The following is a 25,938-nucleotide window of genomic DNA, read 5'->3' as shown; positions in this document are numbered from 1 at the left end:
ACTGAGGTACATGAAGGTTGCAGGAAGGAATCACCTCCTTGTGCCCTTTAAACTACGTCATGGAGACACTAAAGACTTGGCTGCAACCTTATATAAAGGTTCTAAGTTTTCTGTACCAATTTGCTTAATAAATTCACCATCCTGATAGTTTCACTCTGTCCTTGCTCAAGTGAATTTATAATGAAGTCAATAGGTAGTGGAAGGTAGTACTGCATTCTGCCTGGAAGAGAAATGAACAAAATGTACTGAAAAGGAGAGGGTGTATGTACACTGAAAACAAAACCTGACTGCCTGAAGCTTTCTGTGACCACATATATCTTTGTACGAATATCCTGACCTCAACATAAACCTGGAGAGAAATAAGGTAGATCCAATAGAATACCAGCTAAAGGGTAGTGACCTGAATTTACCTTGTAGAAACTTTCATTTGTGAAATCTATAATTCGTGTGAATCAGACTCTATATATGAAAGTCATTGCTCAGCCAGTGTTTGTTCACAGATTTCAAATCTCACATTAAACAGTTGTGTCACTTACAAAACGAGTCTATGCTATTACCAAAATGCAGAGACTTTTTTCCATTTGAAAAGGAAAGCTTGCAGAAAAATTAAATGTTTATGCAATGCACTAGGCCTTTTTTCTCTCTACTTCAGAGAGGAAAAAAAATGTAATGTCTACAATTACATTTTATCTAGATCAGTCCATACTAACTCCTTTTCCACCTACTTTCCACTAGTGTGATGAAAGCAGGCAGATATTCTACTGTGAAGAGAGGGCTTGGGAGTTCTCTTATAAACATTTTCAGCAGTCCGGCTGCATCATTATTTCGTACTTGGTCCCAGTCAAAAGCGTCTTCATAAAATTTTGCCTCAAGTTCTTGATGGAGATTCTGAAAGATAAAAGGAACATCTGACCTTTAATCATTGCTTCTGACCCAGCAGTTTGAGATCACTTCAGAAATCCCGTTATAAACAACAGGCAGGTTTAGAGCATAGTTAAATTAAAATAGCCCTAAACCAGTAGCGGTGTAGGCACAGCCGTGTGGAGTTCAGAGCAGGTTAACAGATCAGGTTCCTGGGGATATTTTGCAACCCAGGCTATATTTGGTTTGCATTAGCTAGATTTCTGCCAGTTACCCATTTGGACCATTTTAAAGCATGACAATTTTGTGCAATGTCTTAGAACTAGAAAGAGAAAATTCAGTTGTACACGATTTTTAGCGCCGCTGCTCTTTTTGTTTAAAACACTCTCCAGAGGTTTTGATCCTTAAGACACAAAGGAGTGGCCTATCTTCCTCACTGCAGTGAACTTGGTAGACAATCTGTTGGCATCCAAATCCATGGGCCTTGAGCAAATGGCTTTAACTTCAGATCTTCCTGTCTTTAGAAGGATGTTTTCTTTTAGAACAGCTATACTTAGCTTTGGTCACTACATAGAAAAATAAAGGTTTCAAACCATTGCTATCAGAAAAATCTCCACTTAATACACGCTAAACCACTCCTCAAAAACCACAAGATATCTAAGACAGAATGGGTTATACCATTTTGGGTGCCCATTTAATCCTCTTGTTCTCCATGTCAGCATCTTGCCCTATAACAGAGGTCTATTTCATTCTGGAGGGTAACTAATCAATGTTTCACATGTGTGTGAACTCAGTAAGGTTAAGGTTCCTCGTAGGAACAGAATTTGGCTTCAGACCCAGGTCACTGTTTGAAAAATGCAAGCTCCTCAAAAAGTTGTTGGGTTAATAAGATTGAAGGAGGCTATTGTAACAGAAGGATAGCCATAAATAATGCATCTTTCACAATTATTACTGGCCAAACACTGCCTTCTCTATAGGAAGTTTGTTGCTGCTCTCTGTGAGGCCAATTATAACAAATCACAACTGTAGCTAATATTCAGTTTTCAGAACATGTTTTTTCAAATATACTTTAATATTACACAAAGAAGTTTAGTCCATTCAGACAGAAAACTTTAAATAATGGATTCTGTTTACTGTGCCTCACATGAATGGAAGGAAATTACATATCAAATATGGTCACACATAATGAAGTGAAATGGCTGGCACAAAAGGAAATAGAAAGTCATTCAGGATTTGGTATATAATGTTACAAACTCATTTTTACTAGCACATTTTACTGGTTGTAATCTGGGCTATCTCAGCTTCCTCTGTATTCACATCCTTTGCACATAATCCATACAAACACCTGGATTAAATTCTCTCCTTGAAACTGACTGGGAAATGTGGAACAGAAATCCTCACCTCGTCAAAATCAGAAGGGGAGAGAAAAACTGCTCCACATTTTTTGCTGAGAATTGGGAAAAAATCCATAGAAATAGAAAGCAAGATTTTTGAAACATAAATGTTTAATATATATATCCACATAAACAAGCATATATGTATATTTTATACATTCCCCCCCCCCCCCATATACATATATATATGCACTAAAGTACTTTTAAAAAACATTTTTGCAGGTTTTTTTTTTAAACAAGGCTGTTCCTACAGTAGACTATCATGCATTTTTTGTTCACTGGAGCTTTTGTTACAAACCAGATTACAGAGAGAAACTTCTTGTTATTTCTTCTATTCTTTGTTTTATAGAAGAGTAACCTTTAATCACTTCCATATGCCTTCTCTTTCTCCAAACAAGACTGAAATAAAATTGGAATGTCCTCAAATCCTAATGTCATAATAATGTATGAAGGCTTTGAAGGATGAAATCTGGATCTGCTTTGAAAACATCTCGCTCTTGCTGGTTGGCTTGTTGGACAGACTTAAATGAAACCAAAACTCAAGTAATTTAAAACTTTCATAGGGGTAGTCTAACTTGCCACCCAGTCTAGGAGAGTTGCATATAAAGTCATATCTCATAGCAGCCGTCTGGATATAGGTTGTGAATTAGAAGTGAACAAGACCCAGTACAGTATACGCAAAGAGTACAAAAGCAATTTAATTAGCCCTGCTGTGTAATCTCCCCAGAGAGGTTGGAAAAAATTAAGATTGTGCGAGATAACACTTAAGTACTTGTATGAAAAAATGAGGAAGCTGAAAAGTACAGGCCAAATTTGGAGGTCCCTTCTGCAAGATGTGGCATTTTGCAAGGTGCTGAGTGCTTTTATCAACCCACAGATTCAAAGGGAGCTGGGATGTTAATGCCTATCTCTGATGCATTTCACATAATGCTGCTTTTTCTTGTACAATTATTTTTTATGATCCTTAGCCCATCAATGTTTAGCAATCCCCAACATCACTCTTTCTGTGGCTGCCATGATGTTGAGACTTTCTGCCTCAGAAAGCAAGACTAATTTTCTTGGGGTGCACCATAAGAAGTTGCTTAAACCAGCTAAAAAAAAAAAAAAAACAATCCAGAAAAACCAAAAATCTGTGAAAGAGGTAGACACTACTAAGCCCAGAACAAACTTGTTTTTCTAATTTGCCTCTCTCAAAGTCTTCCAGCTACTGGAATCAAGTTAATCTGGAGAAACAATTGCAAGCATTACTGCATCTCAAGGTCAGATTACTGGGTACCAACTAGCCTGTGTTCATAGCCTGTAAATAGCCTGTGAAAATGCAGTACTTGAAGCTGCCAAACAGTAAATGCAGGCCAAATTTCTCTCACTTGGAACTTGAAATTGTGAGATCACAGAAGATAAATGAGAAATAAAATGACACAAAGGTTAAAATGACATAGAATAAGATCTTTATCTGAAGTTCACTTAGTTTAGCAACTCTGGATTTCTAAAATAAATTAAAACAGAGATAAGATCACAGCAATTTTGGATGACAGAGATAAACTGAAAGGCTCGCTCAATGTTTAGTGGAGAAAAACTGCATTCAACATCAAGTCTGTGTTTTATATAGAACATTAACAAATGCAAAGCAATAGACCACATGTTCTGTGATTTATTGGTTCCCAGGAACCAATCTGACCTTTCACTGGTAGGAATAGAAATGCTGATCTATGCACATCAGTATTTATGTGCAGTGTGCATTTGTGTGTACTCTTATTATTTTACATAGGGCCTGTGGTTCAGGAGACAGAAAACTGGCACAAGCACGTACCTTGACTCTGGAGGCAGATCCAGGCACTCGTAGAATTCCTTCAGTTTCTAAACCTGTTTCCTCAAGCTTGAGCAGCAACTGAAAAAAACCCATCAAAACCCAGGAAAATACTGAAAAGCTCTGAGAAATACTATTAACTTTTTTTTCAGTCTACGTATCCTTGAAACTAATTTGAAGAAGAAACATTTCTATGTAATTTACTAATGAAAACAAGCAAGCTCGTGTAAGTAAACCTTCCTAATTTGTTCTCCATATTCCTGACCCTGAAATACAGAGTATGCAGTGTACGGAAAACCGATAATGCAATAGGCCCCTCTGTCCTTGATTTGAGACTTGGCACTGCTATAGAACAATTAACACATAAACATATTAATAAAAGGGCAGATACACTAGGTAAAACACAATGGTGTTTTGAGGGAAAATTAACCTCTGAGAAATGTTTAAGTCTTTCCCCAAGGAGCACAATGGAAAGGTCTATAGATAACATACGTTCCTGGGAACTGAGAACTCAGATTAGAAAATGATCCCAGGATATTTTAGCTTGAAATTTCTGTGAATAGAGAAATACGCTTTCCACTCTAATTCTTTATAAAAAAAAAATAATGTTTTGATTTAGCATAATTTAGAATGAAGAAAAAAATAATAATAATTTCCTAATATCTATTCATACAGCTCTGGATTTTCACCACCAGCTCTGCTTCTTGTCTTAGCTTTTGGATCCTTCTAATTTCCCATGGTACCTTGACAGGGGGGCTGTGGAGCTGATTGCAAAGTCACGTAAATATTCAAGTTGTGTCAGTCCGTCCCCTGACACTCCACACCACTTCCCCTTTTGTCAGTATTTACAGGGAAATTCGTCATAGTTTCGAGTCCGTGTAAACTTGTGTAACTGCATGTGTGCTTGTGACTGTGTACCTGTCTCCAAGACATCCACTGGTGTCTTGTACTGTCAAATGACTTAGATAAATGACATCGTCTGGTCAAACAAACCTCAATGAGAAGATACTCCTTCCATTCTGGAAGTAATAGCTAAGTAATACCTATGGTTTGAATTCACTCCTGAGACAACTCATCTCTGCCACTTCTGCACACACACACAATTCTGCACAGCTCTCTAATTTCATGAGAAAGGGAAACAGAAAGCCAGACATTTCTTTCCCAAAGTTTCCTGTATGGCATCATATAATTACAAAAATCAAAAGAGATCCTCACCACAGATAAAACACAGAAAAAGCACATTTTTTCTCCTTGTCACAAGGTTTTCAAATCACAGCCTACAGACAGACAACCTGTAGACACCTTCAAGTCTGTAAAGACTGCATCATCTTTTATCTGATGACTGTGTGTCACCGACACTGAGTGTCAGTGCAGATGAAGGAAGAATGAATCTTAGTGGCTGGGCAGGAGGAATTATACTCACTTTTTGGAAGATGAGGGGAACTTTTATTCCAGGAACCTTCTTTTGATCATTCTCCAGCAGTACAGTCAGAGGGACTCCAAACAGACCATTTTCTTAAAAATAATAACAGCAAATGTGAAAGAGAGAAAATATAGCCTCAAACGCATCTTCTTAGCTATGCTGAGTGGTGCCCAGGTGGCCGCCATGGGGATGGCGCAGCACAGTACCTCGTCCCCGCACCCTCTCTGCACGGTTCCTCTTCAGCTCCACCCCCAGTGCATCGTAGAAGGCCGTTAGCTCAATCAGGGAGAGGTAGCGGATCTTCTTCATGTCTTCAGGAGAGAGGTCTCCAACCTCTGTCAGTCCAAACCGGCTTTTCCGAACAATGAATTTCTACGGTAGAGATGGGTCGCATCTTTATTTACACAAAATTTACAGGACGTGAATTTATGTTTTGAAAGAGATGCCCATATGGGATCAGAAGTCATATTAGAGTAGATGGATAACACCATCTACTCTACAACCCTGTGTATTGGCCTGGTATGTTGACATAACTTGCATCCATCTGACCCATAAAATTGAGCTTCTTGCTCACCCTGTTGCCTTGCAATTTGACTGGTAAGTGGTGCTGGAGCAGAGGTATTAACCTCAGTGCCTGTACTCCAGCTGGGACAAATGAGCTACGTGCTACTTAAACTTTTGCCCAGTTTCAGCAGGATATAACATTTTGCTCTGCTTCTGCCTCCCCCAGAGCATCTTTGAATGCTGTTGAAGTAGCTGACATATTTCATCAAGGATATGGTTGTATATCAATCCTGTGTGTGTTTGTGTAATGAATCCATGCCTGCTTTGCATATTACTATTAATTTATGAGGTCTTATAGGACAGTTCAAACTGAAGATCTGAGGAAAAGCCCAGAAGCAAAATCACTTAGTCCTGGTGCCAATGTGCCAATTTACTGGTACTTTTTATTACTCAAGAAGCATTTAAGCCTAGAAACAGGACTCCCAGCAGCTAAGAAATTATTTATTCAAGTAAGCTTGAACTAAGTGATACTTAGTAATCTGGGGGCATGTGAAGATGTCTACATATTTTAGAAACTGCAGTGCTGTGGACCAGAGCCAGGAATGCTGTGTCATGACAGAAGCATTTGTACAAATGTCAGAAAGAACAAATACCCATCAGTTTTTGACAGAGTTGTTAGACATAATAACAAAGCTATAGTAAAAAACATGCTTTTCAAAGAACTGTGGATCTTTGGTATTGTATGTTTTTTTTTAATTTGATTGTAATTTAAACCAGTAATTGTTAGTCAAAGGTATAAATAAATAGCATTACAAATCATCTCCTCCCTTTAGGGAACTGAGTGGAAACCCAGCCTTTAGTAATGTTTTGCTGGATATTTCAGCCCAGTCCTCCCTTTTTTAAACAAATATGGACTCATTTGGCTTAAACCATCTTGAGATGAAGGCAGTCAAACAGATTAAGAAAAACACAAACAAAAACACAATTAAACTTGTACCAGATTTTAAAAGTAAGAGAGGACAAAGGACATCTAGATCATGTAGGGTAGGACTTCCTAAATCACATTGCACATGGTCCTCCAATGGGAGTTAATCTTAATTGGGGGATAAAGAGTGAAGGGGATGGAAAAACTAATTTACATGCTGTCTGGGGCATATTAGGCCAGAATCTTCCCTCCCCAGACTGCAGCAATGCCACTGTTACTCATATGTTGAGACTTAATAATGTAATAAAAGCTACATGGAGGATCGTCTTCTGAAGACACAGAAAATACTAAAGAATATCTATGCATTTTGGTTCCAGTGATGAAAAAAGTCCAAAAGCAGTCAAAGCACAATAAATCATCTTGAAAATAAGAAAAACTCATGCAGTATACATATATTTTCTGAGGGGAAAGAGAAAAAGTATGTTTGCCAAGAAAAAATGACAAATGCTCCAAACCGATTACAAAGAATAGCTACAATGATTTTCCATGGTGGCTGACTGTCTCCCAGGGTCGTGATGATATGATGCAGTGTTAACACAAGGTTTGGGGCTGGGCCTCTTTATTCTGTCCTGTGTCACAATTTTCCAGTGATTTTTCTTACAAACAGCGCAGTCACAATGTGCAACACTGAAGGAGGCTGTACTATCCTGAAATTAGATTACTAGTGTTTTGGCTAAGGATCATGTCTGATATTGTGTGACAGGTTGTTTCTATGTGGAACTACACAGTGTACTAAGATGGGCCTGAAATGCTTACTGACTCTAAAATCTTCAACTAAGTCACATTGATCATGGTCCCACATTGGGGAAATTGCAGGTAACCCTATGCAGACAGAGATGTTGAGCTGGCTGCTCTGGGAGCTGCAGGCGACATGCTATTTTATGACACTGATGTCTCTCTGTGCGGTTCAGTATGTGCTATCCATGAAGCTGGTTATATTAATGGGTCAGACCTGCCCTGGAGAACCCACTAGCAAGGAAGTATGATGTACAGGTTTCAGTCTGTCCCTGTTGGCCCACCTTGAGGAAGAGGGGGGACAGTCCTTCAGAGTGTAGGTGATTGGTCACTCTGTGTAACAGAGCAAGACATGATTTTTTGCTGGGGCCCATTACCGTCTAAGCCATAATGAGAGAAAATAAATTCCATGAGCAGCAGCATATGAAGTAAGAGAAATGCCAATATCAACAGCTACGATTGTTGACTCTACTTAGAAACTCTCTGTTTTGATGACCTCGCATATTTCTCGTGTACTCTTCCAAGCACACAAAATGATGTCCTGCGTGCAGAATAGTTCATCTCCAGCACAATACTGTCCTTTTCTAATACTAATCAATTAGGCATCCACAGGTCCATGATATTCTGGTATCTTCTCTTCTGTGTTTGTCACCAGTTTCCCTGCTCTATCAACTGGAAATTGTCCGAGCTGATGCAGAGAACAATTTGTGTGTGTGTGTTGTCATAAAGGCTGAGGTCCTACATTTGCAAGGATGAACCTTTAGTTTGCCAAAATCATGATGAATGCAGAGATAACCTTACTCTCCACAAGACATGAAGTTATCTGCACCACAAAAAAACCCAGACATGCTGAAGCACAGGGATTTCACACCAGTTGTAATCTACTTAGTGTCTTATCCCTCCTTTCATGAGGAAATCTTAATTCTGCATCTCAGGTTCTTCTGTGTGGATAGCAACAATTTCAGATTAATTCAGGACTTTGGGACATCATAACGTTCAGGAAATGTTTCCAAATAATTTATAGCTTTTTCATAAATTTCACTAAAAAGGTGTTATCTGAAGCACAAACCTAATGCTCCAGTTTTCAGTAATGGAAGTTGTGAGGGCTGATGGAAATAGAAAACTGACCTCCTTGACTTGAAGAAATAATTTCAGATAACGACATGACTGCTCAGTGCATGTCTGGTTGGATGATATGATATGATAAACTTTCCTTTAACCATTCACATAGTATCCCCTGTAGCGTAATTGCACTGAATCCTGATTGGAGACAGCACTACTGCTGCAGGACTAAGGCTTGCTTTCCTCCCTTCATCTGTGAAGTGATTTTAAATCCCTGTGTTAACAAAGGCAGATAATCTGTGGGGGAACAAAGTAGGAAAGCAGACCAGTAATGAAAATGATTGTTAGTTTTAGTGCCAGTAACTGGTCTTTATTTCGGTGTGAAAAATGTGTGGATGATGCAATACCATCTGCAATGGGTACAAGTGAAAACTGGGCTTGAATATCCAGCTTAGCTTTGGTACCTCTCTGGGAATCAGTCACAAGCAGCAGGGAGGCAGAGCGGGCAGCCTCTATGAAGCACACATAGCAAAGGACAGATAATGCATCTTAACGGCCTCCAATATGCTGGGGATATAAAGCAGGAAATTCCTGGGTTAAAGAAAACAATTGAGGAAATATGTCGAGAACAAACTTACAGGCAAAGCAGAGTCTTCTTTTTTGAACCTCTGGTTTTTCGGCCATTCTTGGGTTTTTGGAAGGACCGTAATGGATTCTGAGAAAGAGACCTCATAGGAGAGCTCTTCTGTTATGGATGGGCTGCCTTTATCTAGTCTGCAGTCTAGACAGCTATTAGCTGAAAATAAGGGAAACTATGTATGAATACTGGATATATGCATGCATTTAGTACAGAGACATTAAAAACTTCAACCAAGATGACAAAAATCTTGAAAAAGTAATAAAGGAAGTGCTTCAAAAGGAATTTCAGTGTAAACCACAGCATGTTCCCGTTTTGTCTGGAGGAAATAACCCCTTAGAAATAAAATCCCTATTTTCATTTTAGATTATCTAACTTGTTGCTTTTTGTGAGAAAGATAGTCAAGCTGGAACTTCCTGTTTATCAGCAATTATCAAGTTTTGATACTCCATCCTTGTCTACTGAGGCCAGCAAACTGGGTTGGCACTTGTGTAATGAACAAATAAAAATAAAAATTCCTGACAGAAAAATGCTGTTGACACAGTTTCTCGGGTCACTGTTGACTTATTTACAATCATAAGACATTATGCATACATTTATATGCTCACATACATATATTTCTCATGGTTGCTGTGGTTTGCACCAAAACAGGTCTCAGTGTACAATCTTCCAGTTCAAAAATCACTGTATCTACTGGAATTTCTGGTAGATAATTTGAAATTTGTTATTGCTCTGCTCTAAAATTTAGTCACCTGCTGAAAAAAGTGGAGGCCAGGGAAAGTTTTTGAAATCAGTACAATAAGTACAGAAATAGCCTATTGTCATGGAGTCCAAAGTGTGATAACATGCATTAATTCCAGTGTTGCCAACTTTCATGACTGATCTCTCACATCTCAGGACAATTTTACGTTTTTCCTTAAGGTCCAGCTCCTAGACACATGCAATTGGAACAGAATCATCATTTTCATTGGAAGTGAAGTAAAATTTCAGCCCCCAGGACTGCAGAGAAGAGTTTACTAACTTGACTGAAGTACATTCAAAAGCCATGGAAATCAAGAAGTGAATTAAAAATCATTACATGTGTTATAAACATGTGCATGCCCCATGACTTTTGAATCATTGCATTTCTAGATACAGGGACTTAAACATTTTTTGCAATGCCTTTTGTTTTGCAAGTATGGTTTGAAAAAACTAAGTGTGTTATTAAGTGGCTTCTGAACTGTGACCTCAGACGTTACCTAACGGCCAAGCCATTTAAGATGTTTTCTATCTCTCTTTCCATTCTTGGGCCTGGGACCACAGACTGTCCACGGTATCCCTGGCCATTTGGTTCCCCATCTGTTCTAGCACAACTACTTGCAAAGCAGAGGTATCAGCAGAGCAGCTTTCGCAACCAAGGAAAACGTCTGTGGCACTATATCCAGAGGTAAACATCTAAGACACTAGTTTTAAAACTCAGGTATTCATATCCCTTTAGTTAAGCCCTTAACAATGGTGACGGGAAGAGCTTTCAAAATAAAAGACAGACATTCCTGTGGAAGGCTGCTGACATTTATGCAGGCACTGAACAGTGCAGAGCTATCATTTTCATTAGCACTTCCAGTCACTGTCAGGGTAAAGTGTTTAAGGGACATCCAAAATAACCCCATTAGTAGATCAGAATAATAGGGACAGAACCAGAAAAATGATAACTTTCTAACACTATGATTTCTGCAGTACTGGAGAAGAAATGTGAAGGAAATATGCATCTTTCTTGTCATGATTTGCAACAAGAAAATAAACTGCTGATATATTTTGGACAAATTCTGCACCATATTGTTTAGAGGTTATTTTTACCTTCCCAACCTTGCAATGATGAGTATTTTTTAGACAGGGATGCCTCAAGGCAGTGATGCCTCAAGGGCAGCAACCTGTGTCTGTACACCACCAGTCTTAAATGGGAAACTTTGATTCCTGCATGATAATAAGCTGACAACGATTTTAAGGAAATATATGCAGCATGGCCCCAACACAAAAGAGGAGACTAACCTCAGAACCACAAAAGGATCTTTCTGTCTATCATTTTCCTAGGAGGAAGTGAACACTGGTTACACGATGGCATACTCACAGCTAACTGATTTCCAAACTGGCTTCTGCCCAGGAAGCTGGATACCATTAGAAGGAACTGGTGACACTGGAACTGTCTCAAATGTGGGCTGATGGGCAAGGAAAAATGATCAGACTGCAGTGAAAGTAAATGCCTATGGACAGAAACTGCTACAGTTTAAGCAACAGTGTTATCATTCTCATCTTACACTCTTTTGCCAAGTTTAAACAACCTGTAGTGATTCAGCTGAGCACATTTTTCATAGCCAACCCTGAAAATTAATCTTCCCCAGGCTGCACAGACTTGGATCATGTTGAGGTCAGTAATATTGCAGCTCACTGTAGCTAATGAGTCCTGTCCTATATAATGACTGAAATTAGCTAAGTAAATTGCTGTACATAATTGTACTAAGTGAAAGGTCCTCATCAAATTGTAATCCATCCTGCTTCTAATCATTTCAGCCACAAATCTTTTTGAGGACTCTCTGACACATGTCAAACATTCACTGCTCACAAGCACCTGGCAGAAAGCAGGCTGTTCAACCCCTTTTATAATTTGGGCACCAGCAAATTATTAACAGAGTGATGTCCTGCCATAGGTTATATACTAACATTTAACCAGTGAATTGAAAAAACTGGTGTTTTTTTTGAAAAAAGACCTTTTCTATAGTCAACCTAATTTCTTTCCACTCCAGAAATTATTCTGCACCATGTGAAAATGGGGGAAGTGTGTGTGGCACAACAGAGAAGGGGGTCTAAAGCCAAGGGAGTGACTTTCAAGCACTGTCACTTCTTCTTGGCAGCCGAGTTTTGCCCTTGTTTTCAGCAGTTTTGGGACTCATCATAAAGGCAAATCTAAGTGTTTGTGTGTAGGCAGGGCAGTAGCAGCTCATGTCCACATTCTTGGGTAAAAAAGCCAAATGCCAGGAATTTAAAAAACTACTCTGAAGGGTGCTCAGTGAAAATAAGTACAATACCCCAAACCAGCCTTGTATTTTTACATCTGTCTTTGCATCCTGATTGTCGCTCTTGGAGCCCTCTCCCCTTTCTCAAACCTGCCTCACCCCACCAGCCTGATGGAGCAGCTCCAGCTTTCCAGCTGAACCTGCAGCTGGGGGTCTGGATGAGCCCAGAACAGCCGCTCATTAAATTGCTCTTTAAATTGCTAAATCGGCTGTTTATCAACAAGCAGCAATGCTTCGGGGCAGAAATTTTGTCTTCCCCATTTGTAGCCAATGCACAGGAGCAGCATTCAAGCTACTAAAAAATGCCAGATATTTAAAAGACAGACAGCTCTTCCAATTAGAAGCCTGAAATAATGTTGCAGTTGTTTTATTCAGTCTTATCCTCTGAGCTATTTGGGTAACAAAGTCAAATGTAACATGAATAAAATCTCTCCTGAGAGAGTACATTCAATGGCCTGCAAACTTGACAGCAAACAGGATTTGAGTCACATGGACTTCCTTTGCCAGAAGACTCTAAGGACCATTGATTTTTTTTTTTAAAAGGAGAACTGTAGGATGCTTTTATGATAAAATCCCATAACATTTACACAAAAGATTTTAGGACATAAAAAAGTGAGATAAATTTCAGGTGGGAGTATAGAAGCAAGGGGAGAGTTAAACTTGCCTCAGCAGTTTGGGAAAATCAAACAGAGAAGTAGCTGTTCTGCTGGTTAAGATGCGGATGGAGAAATTAATGGCAAAATTAGCAACTGGCTTTCACTACTCAAAATATCTGACCCCGCAAACAGTATTCAGCATAGATTTATAGTAAATCAAGTTTATCAAGTAAAAACAAATCCTTCCAGCCTTGTTATACAGGTGAAATCAATAGTGAAGCAGCTGCTGCAGCCAGGTTTGGCTAAGGACAGTGGAGCTGGTGGAAGGGAGCCGACAGCGCAACTCTGCCTCGCACACAGCAGTGCTTGCAAGAGCCTGCAGGTTGCTCTAGCCTCTGGCAATTGAATATCACGAACCGTGTACAATATCAGGGGTGGTTAAAAACATCATGTTCTTGGTCTCGTTTCCCAGCCTCCACAGGGAGAGTGTATAAAAGAGCCAAATCTCTCTATCTTTTGTAAAAATCTCTTCCAAATAGAACCAGTAACTTCTCCTTCCGCACTCTTTTTTTAATCTTAGGATAATTTGATACAAAGAAAGGAAAGACTGGGAATAAGGCCTTTTTAATGCATGAATTTTCAAGATCCAAATTGTGCCTTTAGTAAAAAAGAAGACCAAAAAGCTTTGGAAGCTCATGCCTTAATGAATGTGAAAGGGCAAGAGTCAAATTTTGTCCTTAACTAAATGGAGACAGCTTTATTCATTTCGCTGGGGCTCCAGTCAAGGCAAGACTTCTCATATCCTGATTTCTGACTGAAAGTGATTCATTAGACAGTTCTCATTATCTGATACTAAAAATGAGCCCAGTGTTTACTGGCACAATGTACACAGGAATTTCCAATGGGAAGAGGAAACCAGAAGAGCAAGGAAAAGATGGAGATGAGGTAGATAGTTCTTTAGTAGATACCCTCATTGTAGAAGATGTAAAAACAAATCATTGGAGCACCAAAGTGACCAAATTCTATTGTCAGCCCTGCAGCTAAGGGAAATAAAGGCAAAGAAGGACAGCCTTATAACTCTGGTCAGGATACAAGTTGCCTATGCTTTGGATATATTTATGTTTCTGAGCACTGTCATCACAAATGCCTTTTCATGCAAATAGCACTGTGTTAGTTAGTGATTCTTATTTAATTAGGACATGATTTTCTCATGCATCGCTCAAGTAAAATGCTCCTAAAACTCTGGAAGGGTTTTAGCTGATCACAACGTACAGGGTTGGGCTGTTAATGAGCACAATGATTCTTTTCTTCCCTCCAATAATAAAATCAATGTTTCCCCCCCAATTTGTATTCTGCTGTTGATTTTTCTAGGCTTTGAGCACTAGCAGAGCCGATAGCTTCTGATGGAAGCAGCAGGGTACCAGCAGTAGGGAAAATCAGGCCACTGATTAATAAACCATCCAATTTAAATCTCTGTTGTGTGGCAGTCAGTCGAAGCTGCTGCGTGTAGGCCTGTCTGAAGAAGAGCAGAGGCACCTCAGCTGGGGCAGGCTGCTCCACCGAGGCATCACTGTCAGAGGGGTGAGGTACCACAGGTGCTGCATTTTGCTCCTGGGATCACAGTACCTTTCCAAGGTGGCTGGCAGGAAAAAAAAAATAATCTAACCAAACCACAACCTGCCAAAAAGGAGATATGACTTCATCTCCTTTCATTTCAGTCCAGTTGGGCTGTTGAGGGAACACCCCTGCCCCAAGGGGATGGACCTAAAGGCAGGATGAGGGAAAAGCAGCCTTTGCTCTGTGTTGACCCACACAGACACTGGCCACAGTGCAGTAACATCAAAACATCTAGCAAGCAGGTTTTTTCAGAACAGAGAAAAGAAACTAGGGCAAATCTATCTGGTTTTTTTTTTTTTGTTTTGTTTTGGTTTTGTTGTTGTTGTTGTTTTTGTTTTTTCTTTTCTTTCCCCTCTCTGGATGACAATTATCTATGCTTCTTCAATGGTTCCCTAAATCTCATTTCAGGTGACCCTAGTGAGATAATCACCTTTTCTGTCATCATTAGTCACAGAAGAGAGTAATCCTTCCTGTGACCCATCCCTCTAGCCTCCTGCAGTCCTTAGCTTGTTGGGAAGAAGATGTATGTCCATCCTCCTAATGGGGAGGATTATAGGTTTAGCTGAAGCAATTAGAGCTGTTTTGCTATTTGCAACATGTTTACTTCTTCCATTACCAACTGAAAAAAAAGGATGGGAAAACAAAACTCCTGCATGTCATTTCAAGCAGTCTTTTTCCCAGCCCCTCTTCAGCAGCTTTGCTGAAAAGATTTGCCTCTCCCTGTTCCCTGTTGCTCTTCTTTTTTGGCTGAGTGGTTTTTATTCCAGATCACTTTCCCAAACTGATCAGTCACAAAGATTCACTGATAGCTGCAGTGCCATGCCCAGAGGCCGCAGAGCTTGACCCCCTTACAAAGGGCTGCTCAGAAAACCCTCAGCTTGGGGCACAACGCCCCTCCTGTGATGCATCCCTGAGGAGCTGATAATTAGGAAAAACTTTATAAATCCCATAATAAGCAGCAGAGATAGGAGCAACGGTCAATGGGGATGCCCAAAGGGTGTTGGGAACCTTGCAGGCTTTTAGAAATTCAATCTCTCTCTTTTGTAGTCCTTTAGAGAGAGGTGGTGGTGTGCTCTGGAGCTGTATTTGTGTGTCTGTGTTTAACATTTAGGTAAGCATCCTGCAGAACTGAGAATTTTTGTGGGAAGAAGAATTAGAAGTCTTAATTACTTTTTCAGTCTTATCTTTCAGACTTTCAAAATGCAGAATTAGTAGGTGAGCTGAATTTCAGAGGAGGTAAAACACTTATTTGAAGGGCAATGGCTCTGAAGCTCCTGATTCCTTTAGCAAGTGACAAACAGAGGTGAAAAATAAGCAGGTCAAAAGCAAATCAATAACGTGCCCACCTGAGAAAAAAGGTACAACATTTATTTGGCTGATTGAAATTTATCAGGAAACTTAGGTTTTACTGCAACTTTTTAAAATTTTAAACATATTAAGGTTTACAGATACTTGAAATGGGAGAATTGTGCTAATCTAATAAGAAGCGCCATCAACATTTTAATGTTCATGCAAATACGCCTGAGGATTTCTCATGCAAGAAAGTCTGCCCACAGGAAACTACCGGATGCTTCTGGATATGTTTGTGGGACACGTGCAAGAGGTTCAAAAGAGCCCAGATACTTAAACTGGAGACAAATAAATTAACTCCCCAACCATTATGTGTTTGTAATTTTAATATAACTATGCAGCTACAGTTTTGTCTCCAATGTTTTGTTTTAAATTCATCCAGGATGCCAAGACTTGAGGAGAAGATAGGACCAATAGCAAAGGACAAAACAATTTCATAATGAAAAAGGGTTTGTTGGAGTTTTGTAATGGCAAGACCTTTAATTTCAAAGGTGAGTTTGTGAGCTTATTGATGACTCCTGTTTAAGATATCATGAGTAACGTGTAAAGTCATGTGTTGAGCATAGGACTAAACTCACACCATTGACTGCATTCACCAAAACCAAAATGTGTAGGGATTGGAATTGGTGCGTTTAGAGAGATCCTCAGGGAAAAGTGGATGAAACCATCAGAGGCAATGCTCATTTCTGAAGTCATGAAGCAAATGAACAGTTAATAGATTTTCATTTGCTACACAAGTGAAATGTAACTGCCAGTGTACCAGTTGCAATCATGCTGGCAGGTGTCTAATTGCTTATGCATATTTGAACCCCAGTTGCTTCATTACAGAAGTTTTACTTCACCACTGAGACTGCTGAGTAAATAGCAAGTGTCCCCAGAAGCCAGCAAAAATTTGAATAGCTGCCAAGAGTAACTCACCAATTTCCAAAAAATAAGGGAGTAAATGTTAGTCTTGATAGGAGATTGCAGGAGAAAGGCTGGCAACAGATACAACATTATGTTACATGTTAGTTGCAAAACTATGCACCATCTATTTTATTTGGTTTCTTCCTTTCATCTCCAAATGCAGTAAATACAGCATTAAAAGTCTGGACTTAGTGTCAGGTACTGCTAATGGCTGTCTGTACATTGTCAGCACAAAAGGGTTCCTGTCTGGTAGAAGCTTTGATGAGCTACTTGCAAAATGCATAAAAATTAAGCTCAAAAGCATTCACTAGGATGCATTGGCTACTTACAGAAGAGTCACTGGTGCCAAAGATGTCTCGCACATCCCGGACTGTGTGCTTGTTCTTTTTCCTCAGGGTCTGAGTGTAGGTGTTGTACCTCTTCTGTACGGCAGCAGCTTGAGTTCGGGTCAGAGTGGACAGCAGGGCTTGGCCGTCCTCCTCTTCAGCTCCCGAGATCAACGTAGACAAACCTACATCTTGCAGCCATTCTGCCTCTAGCTCCCCTTCTGTGGAGGAAGAGAGCGTGTTACCAGGCCTGGCATGGGAGGGAGAGAAGGCTGAAGAAAGGGAGATGGCATGGTGGATTGTTGCCTTAGCCTTTACCTAGAGAAGACTCCACTTCCAATCTGAAGCCACAAGTGTAAATTAATTTAGTTTTATCAACATACTGTCAACTTTCAGCTTGGCAGTCTCTGCACAGGAGAGGCGTAGGAGAAGAACAGAAGAAGTGTTTTTAACCTGTGCATCAACACACTCATGTGAACAAGGCAGGAGAGTGCCCAGCCTGACACAGCAAGTTTGCTAAAAACTAAACCCTCATTCAAGAGCATAAATCCCCTCGGTTACCATTTATACCACATTGTACTGAATGAAGCCATTTGCCAGGTGGAAATTAAACTGGTATTCCTATTAAATAAGCAAAAATACCAAAGTGGTGTATGCAACAGAATAATGTGTTTGTATGCTAAAGATGAGATTTAAGATGCCAAAGTCAGCTGGATATCAGACACCTAGTGAAGATGTCACACTAAGAGAAGTGTGATGTCCAGCTAGTCCAATAGCCTGTTTTGAATAAGATGGTTAAGGTCCAGAGCTGCTCACTAAAGAGCAAGGGTAGAGTACTTGTCAAAGAAGTCAGGCAGGGGTGGAAGAAGCAGAAGTAGCTATCCTTGCATGCAAGGTATCATCCTGATTTCTAATAATTAAAGACTCACTAGCTCTCTACACCCCAGCATTTCCTGATACCTTGATTAGTGACTGATATCTTCTCGAATCCTGTTCAATATCTGCTTCCTAACTGGTTCAACATGGCAGCTGATTCCATAGTAAGATTATGAATATCCCTTGTCACTGTAAGACAGGGAGAAGCTCCCAGTCTACCATCTCTAAATCATTTAGTAATTTTAAATTTTGCCATCATTGCCTATTTGTCTGCTTTTTAAAGTAAACAGCTGTAGTCTTTTAAAATCTCTCTTCACGTAGGAGATTTTGAGCACCTTCATTTTAGTTCTGTGAACAATCCTAGCTCAGCAATATGCTGCTTAAGACAAGACAATAATTGCATTCCAGCTTTGACTGAAGAAAAGGTATTACAAATAAACATGTCAAACAGGAAATGGATTAATTTGCAGCATGTTCTATAAAACACCTACTGAATGCACTTATTGTTCTTGCCCCAGCACTGGTCTTAATGGCAGGTTGCTATTTCCACTCTCCCTTTATTGCCTCTTCTTGACACTAGAATGCAGGCAGATTGATAGATACCAGTTTGCTGTGCTTTGGCAGTTAGATACACAAAAAAAGAAAATTACAGGGCTGGACGGTAAGGACAAGTGAAAGCATTTTACACATGTGCCTTCACTGGCTTCATTGTTAACTGCTTTGTCTCTTTACAAAGCTCTACAAAAATATCTGCTTCTAAAACCGCTGTTCCTTGTTAGATGGGGTGTGACCAGCCTTGTATCCCATGAAACAGCTTTTCTCTGCCTAGATCCTTTCTGCATCCTCAGATAGAATGACAGGCTGTTCCTTTCCCTCAGTTGTAAGGTTTGAACCAATGGTTCTTCTGCTGTCCTCACTCTTCTTTCTAAGAAGATCTCATTTCTGTGTACTGCTGCTCTAGGCACATCCATTCATGTCCCAGTTTCTTAATTATATTCATTTTGGCTTTTGTCCTGACAGATTCTTTCCAAGAATTTACTTTTTAATCAAACTTGGCTTTCATGATGCTATGAAAAATAGTAAAGCAGACATGAAATTGTGCCTGCTTTCCAGCCACCCCTGTGACTTGTTTTTTCTGGCTGTTGCCCTTTTCCTGTTCCAGCCACTCACAAACAATAGACTAAGAAATAATGACAACAACCGGAGAAGTAAAGCTATTAAAGAGAAGGAATTTCAGCATAAAAAACCCTCAAAATTCTATGACACATAGGTTTAATAAGGGCTAAAACAAAAACATGTTGTTATACAAAATATTATATTTACAGTGGTAGCTACTTATACAGCAGTGCCTTGATACCATGTTTGATTCTGCTCCACCAGAAGACAAACAGATAATCAAGAGGGTTCCCTCTGGTTGGTAATTCTCTTTTTCTCATAGAGATTGCCAGGAAAGAGGTATGCCTTTCTTTGAATTTCAGATATAACCTTAAGTAACAGCATCCCAGCCTTGTAACACTAAGTGTTAAAGCATTTCTGCACATCACTGCCATCTTAAATGCCCCATGACTTCCTCTTCCCCTACATTTTCATCCCTTGTATCACTTGTTATGATCTGTTCTTTCTTGACCTTAGTTACTAATGTCAACAGAGTAAGCGTGCTGATGTCTTCCCCTTGCACATGTGGTCTGGCAAAAAACAGCTTTGTGGTTTTGACAGTATCAGTGGTGCCTGGCTGCTATCACCCTTTGCCTTCCTTCTTATGGATTCTGCACCTCTTCCTCTCAAAGACAACTCAAAAGGGTGATGAGTATTTGTTTTTATTTTGCCCTGAGGACTTTCACATTGATTTTCAGTGATTTGATCTTCGGCAAGGAGTATTATCCTATTAGGAGCTTAATAGAATTCACTATTATTTCCAAGATTTATAATCCCAGACTGAAAATATTCCTGAAGTTAATAACTAGAACAAGCACTGCCTGGTTGTGTGTGAATGTATGCAATATATATGTGTTTAAAACAACAGTATGAAGGTAAATTAAGTGTGGAGATATATTGCATTTTACCTTGCATCTCATTTTTAATTCTGGACAGAGGGGAAAAAATCAATGCAATGTAATGAGGTGTAATCAGACAAAAGGTAACACAGGACTGCAGCAGAATTTGCACTGTTGTGAAGATTTAGGTCAGCAGTGATGAAACTGATGGAAAAGTTTCTGAGAACATGGCAAACGGGCTCCTGTATTGCCTTGTCCCACTGACTCATCTGGCTTGGTAACTCACAGATATGTGACATTCCCCTGACCATGCAGACAAGTCAGGGACGCCCAGTTCACACTGACAGTTGCATGAAGGAGACACCAAGAGGTTCACAATCTCTTTCTGGGGTCTCCAAGGTAGAAAGCATGATCAGATAGGAATTTCCCCAATAAGGTCAAACTGACTGAGGCAGATTCCTTTTCTGCCTTCCCATAACAATAACCATAAAGTTTTAATGTTACACCTTGACTTATTTTTATTTGAGACCACAAGCTCGCGCAAAGCCGTGCAGTTTGGATTTCAGGTGCTGGACCATAACTGTGGTAGCAGACCGAGACTTCTGGTGAACAGAGGTCTTCTCCTTTTGCTTCCAGGAGTTCCCTACCTGGAACTTGTAAGTGCGAGGTGTTCCCCATTGAAATGGTGCATGGTTGGTACCTCTGTGTGGGATGCTTATCATGACTGATTACATATTTGGTTGCTTAATAAAGTAGCACCCTTTCCCCTTTTCACCCTTCTTCCTGGTAGCAGAATTAATGACATCCCATTGCACGTCAAGGTAAGAAAAATACATCGTTACTTGTGCTAATAATTGTATGGAAAAAAACACACCATTGTTTCAAGATCTATCCCTAGATCAGTAGTTACCAGACTAGTGCCCATAACTCACAGAAGGGTTGCAGCAGTTACCAGTGGGTCATGACCTCAAAAGAAATTTGGTTTCATCCTATATAACACCTGATATTTTGTGTTGCACAATATAATGCATTTGTAAGTTGGGTCATAACTGGAAAAAAATGAGAACTGCTGTCCTAGATGTTATCAGAACATCTAAAACAAAGCTGCATTGCAAGAAGCTAGCACAAACCATTACATTTTTTTCCAAATATATTGTGAAAAATGAGAGGGGGAAACGTTAACGTAACAGAATGAGGTGGTAGTACCTTCAGCATAATTTGTATAAATGATGAATGAATTTTGACAAGTGGGGAGTCTGAGTGATGTAGGCATCCACCTGTTCAGATTTATCTCTAATGTCTCTGAATTGTATCTAAATTGGACAATCTCAGAAAAACAGGCAGGTATCAAATTTCTGATAGCAGCAAATGATATCTAACTAAAAACTGCTTCAAGACTTTCATAACTTCTCATTATATCCTACCAAAAGCCAGAAAGTTGAAAATTCCAGTATATTAAATGAACTTTTTGGTCTTTTTACATGCTTTTGTTTATTTTATTTAATGCTGGATGTGAAGTTTTCATTTAGCGCCTCTCTTTTGTGAATTACACCATATCTGTCCTCCTGAAGTACAAATAAAAATGGTGCAAAAAAACCTACTTCAGAAGTCAATTACCAGCCCCAGTGCATAAACCAGGTTGAATTATTGTTTCTCTGCAGTGGTCTCTCATACATTGACCATAATGTTCAGAAGTGGAGATACAATGATCATAGACCCAGCCTAGCACTTTTGTTCATGCTGAATGACAATAGGAAGGAGACCTGCGCATTACTACAGAGACAGGGCAAAGCCAAGGTGTGAGCAAGAAGTGGTGTTCCTGTGCTTACCATCAGCAGGTTTGAACTCCAAAAGCGTTGCTTCTTCAGCTCCGTCTTCACTGCTCTCCTTGATGCTTTCCACTTCACACCAGAAGTCCTCCATGGAGGTGCTGTCCATGGAGGCCTGTGAGTTGGAGCGACTGAATGCAGGAGGAGGTGCTGACTCGTTGGAAAGCATCCTATTAATTCTTCGACTACGAGGGAGAGACTTTCTGAAAAGAGATAGAGATGAAAAAAGAAAATAATTCTATCTTTCTGCCATGCTAACTTGTACCACAGACAAAGCACGCAACTAGGGCTTCAACTGTGATTATACCAGGGAGCATGGAACAAGATGTTGGAGGCAAAGTGCTCTGTTCTGGTGGTCTTCACGATCTCTGTTGCTCATAACAGTTATGGCTGCAAATTTATTTTGCATCTAATAATTTATCTCTTAAATATCCTTTAGTGTTTTACATTAAAAACTCAGGAGGGGAACTCAGGAGGTGCAATCTCTATTTCTAATTCCAGTGAGTTAGAAAAATCTAATCTCTTAGCATCTAATGAGACACTGGAAAAGTATTTTAACTTCTTTGTTCCTCAGTTTCTTTTTCTGTCCCTTCCTGTTTTGCTTTCTGGCTGAAATGCTTCAGTGCAAATTTCTCTGGGGAAAAATGATCAGACTTGGGAACCCTGAAATATTTTACAGACTTGTCTTGGCTCCAGAAAGGAATTAAAAATTTGAAATATTTTAATTCAGAAGAATAATTACCTTTCATTTGAAAATCCTTTTAAAAATAACCCATTTAAAAATGAAATTAAAATAAATGAAATCTGAACAAAATTTGTCTTTGAAATGAAATAGTATGTTTTATGCCAAACAGAAGGTTTTGATCCCAGGTTCAAGAAAAATTATAATTCACTAAAAATCAGATTTCAAGTGACAGTTCAATAGTGATGGAATCAAAACAAAGTTTGTTCCTTACTCATTTGTTGTCTTTTCCCACTGTAAGTTCTTGCAGCTGAAGACAGTTGCACAAGTTCATACAAAATCTTGTAAATAACTACTACGAAAGTCTTATCTGTCTTTGCTCTTTTGCATTATTATGATTGCAATACTGTAAGAATATTTTGTAAATGTAATTAGTAGTAGTTACAGTAAAGAGTAAAAATAACAACAATATTTGTACAAAGGAGTCAGGAGGTAACATAATTACAGCAGAGAGCTAGACTACAGGAATTAATGGAAAATTTTGTCATAAGGTCTTCTGGCCTTCACTTATCTGAATTAATTCAAATGCAGTTTCCCTTTCTCTTCCTTTTCTTTATGGCATCATCCTGCCAACAAGCCTTTGTTTTAAACCACAGACATCACTTTTACTCCCCTGAAAAAAAAAAGATCCTTCCTTTTCAGCATTTCCCTCGTTGTCAAAGTTTTCGTAATGGATGTATAAACAATATAGTACTTAACAACACTGACTGGATGTGCTTTCCCCGCTTTGCGCTGGTGCCTCTGCTGCATCCCCCCTGGCCAGCGAAGGGCTGGCTGCTTCCCTGAGGCTGCTGGAGCCTCCTCGCTTCATCTGGGTGGTCCCAGGCGATTCCTTCTGGGTTAGGTCTGAGCCCCAGGCTAGGGGGAGGGCTGCGGTGGAAATGGTGGAATACAACAAACCCAGCTGTGGATGTTATCAGTGTTTTAAAAGGGCAAAGCTCAGGCCTTTGCCCCTTTTTGAGCGTGGGGAAGTGTTGTACAGGCACTTCAGCTGCCAAACCTGCTGCGTGTCCTCACGGTCAGCTGCTGGGAAGCAAAGCTCTCTGATGGGTGGCAATGTTTCAGCAGAATGAAATGTACTGTGGTGCTGTGGAGACACATGTCCTCCAGAAGAGAAGTGGTATCTATCTGCAGTGCTTCTATCCTTTTTTTTTCCCCAATAAACAGCAAGCGATTGTTTGCTTTTAAACATAATGCTGAAACTGTTACTGTTTTAATTAGAACAAGCCACAGTCACCAAATCTGAGAAGAATTTGTGACACAAGTGTGGTTAAAGCTACTTGAGTGCTTTCCATGTAGCTTTCCCTCCGGGGAGAGTCAAGCTTTTCAGTCGACTTGTGTTTGCAAAGCCTCAGTTGACGGGTAGCTGATAAATCGCAATTACTGTAATCATGAATCTGGAAGTGGCAGCCTCTGTTTTTTCATCTATCTTTCTTCCCTGCAAGTCTCACAGGACTCAAGTATCATGAACTAATCCTGTACCAAGCATCCCCAAGCAGAGGTTTTAACCAGCAGAAGGAGAACACCTGAGGAGCAGCCATTAAAAACCCACCTCTTCAGCTGGGAGCTGGTGGGGATGGGGAAAACAGGTCCCGCCAGCCAATGGCTTACTGCTGTGAAAGGCTGCGCTCTTTTTGTTTAAAAGGTGATAGTGAGCACAAATAAGGCAAAACTTCCTGGCACTCTAATGGCATTTGGGGCCCCTTTTCATCGGGCGCTGTACAAGCAGAGAGAGAGGCCAAGGCCTGGTGTCAGGGGGGCTCATCTCCCACCCCGGCTTCCTCCGTGGCCTGGGGCTCTGCCTGAGCCCCCCCACGCTGCTGCCCATATCCCTGCCATTCATATCCCTGCTTAGTACAAACCTTTATGAAAAATAAGTCCCTACATCTGCTTTATAGCACAGCCCAAAGCTCCCGGGCCAGCGATCATAGGAAGGAATGCTCTCGCCTCTCTGGAATCAAACATGTGCTGGGACAAGAAGAGGGCTTTTTTTTTTTTTTTTTTTTTTTTCCCCCTGATAGCATCACTGGCTCCCATGTTTTAGTCATGGTCAGGGAATTTAAACATTTCCTGCCCTACCAGTGTGAATCTTGACCACGACCCTTGTGCTTTTCACGCACCACACCAGACTGATCCTTGTGCTTTGACTCCATCAGCTCTTCAGCTAGCTCAAACCAAGGCTTTTTATTTCACCATATTAGGAAGAAAGAGGCTTGGCGGGTTGTTTCTTTTCTCCCCACAGTGAGTATGCTATTTTGTAATATTACCATACCAAAAAGCTAAATGCAAACCAGACCACGTAGCATGGCAACAACCGCTGTGACAACCAGATCTACCAAACACATCTAAGGTTCCTGGGTAATTAACGTGCATTTACAACAAAACGAAAAGTACAGAGCTTATTTGGAAAATCAGCTGAACAAAGTCTCCTGAGAACCTTATATATGAGGCTTGTTATCTCAGCCTGGATTAAATCAAGCTGTGTAAAATTCCTGTAACAAGAAAGGTTAGGCAGAGGGGCTTTATTCTTATTGGTAAACAGCTGAAGCTTGCTTCCAGGTGGTCTGGTACAAACCTTCTGCAATTATTCTGAGTCTACCTATTAAAAGCTCAATGCTTGAAAAGACCTCCAGCTGCCGTTTTGACCCATATACCTGTGGCTTTTGTCCTGGAGGAAGTGGTCTTCCTTTTATGTGATAATGGCAGTTGTCTCCATTTCCTCCAGTTGTCTCCATTTCCTCCAGCCAAAGCTGATCAAAACAGTTTCAGGAAAAAAAAAGTAAAAGTCTTACTGAGGAAGCAAAGCATGTTCTTCAATGCTTTTAATTCATTCTTGAAGGACAGTGAATGAGCACTGACTCAGCAAGCTGCTGGCCTGTCTCAGAAATAGCTCAACCTGGGAACCTGTCACCTGGGAATTCTCCTAGCAGAAAATCCGTATTCCCAATACCTTTTTCACCCTCAGGGATGTCTGGCTTGTTTGCTCTTCTCAGTGTAGAGAAGCTTACAAGAATAAAATGTTTTCGCTGAACCTAATCTGTTGTTCTTACAGAAAATTTGAAAGACAGCCTTGTTAGGTAAGTAGCAATCATGAAGCTCGTACTCAATTTCATTTGCTCCCTCACATACCCAGGCAGTGGTGAGCTAATCTGAAAGGCTGACTAAATTAAACACAGGAGGGATCGCAGATCCTGGCTTCCTAGATGGAAAATGCTGGGAGAGAAGGACAAACCTTAAAGCACAA

General features: G+C 40.1%; 1 protein-coding gene across 1 annotated transcript in view; it reads right to left on the bottom strand.

Annotated features, from left to right (window-relative positions):
- ARHGAP28 (Rho GTPase activating protein 28) overlaps window positions 1-25,938 on the bottom strand; it is a 73,855-nt gene that overhangs the window by 8,730 nt on the left and 39,187 nt on the right. Inside the window, exons 2-9 of the mRNA XM_074146387.1 lie at window positions 21,953-22,155; window positions 17,257-17,474; window positions 11,516-11,603; window positions 9,410-9,567; window positions 5,692-5,857; window positions 5,486-5,577; window positions 4,066-4,143; window positions 726-888 (exon numbers count right to left, since the gene is read on the bottom strand). Of these exons, the coding sequence (XP_074002488.1) occupies window positions 726-888; window positions 4,066-4,143; window positions 5,486-5,577; window positions 5,692-5,857; window positions 9,410-9,567; window positions 11,516-11,603; window positions 17,257-17,474; window positions 21,953-22,155 (1,166 nt within the window). The remainder of the gene's footprint in view (window positions 1-725; window positions 889-4,065; window positions 4,144-5,485; window positions 5,578-5,691; window positions 5,858-9,409; window positions 9,568-11,515; window positions 11,604-17,256; window positions 17,475-21,952; window positions 22,156-25,938) is intronic.

The sequence above is a fragment of the Numenius arquata genome, chromosome 4 (genome assembly GCF_964106895.1).
Source record: "Numenius arquata chromosome 4, bNumArq3.hap1.1, whole genome shotgun sequence".
Classification (NCBI taxonomy): Eukaryota; Metazoa; Chordata; class Aves; order Charadriiformes; family Scolopacidae; genus Numenius; species Numenius arquata.
The sequence above is the reverse complement of the archived record's forward strand: the minus strand, read 5'-3'. Positions and strand labels throughout refer to the sequence as shown.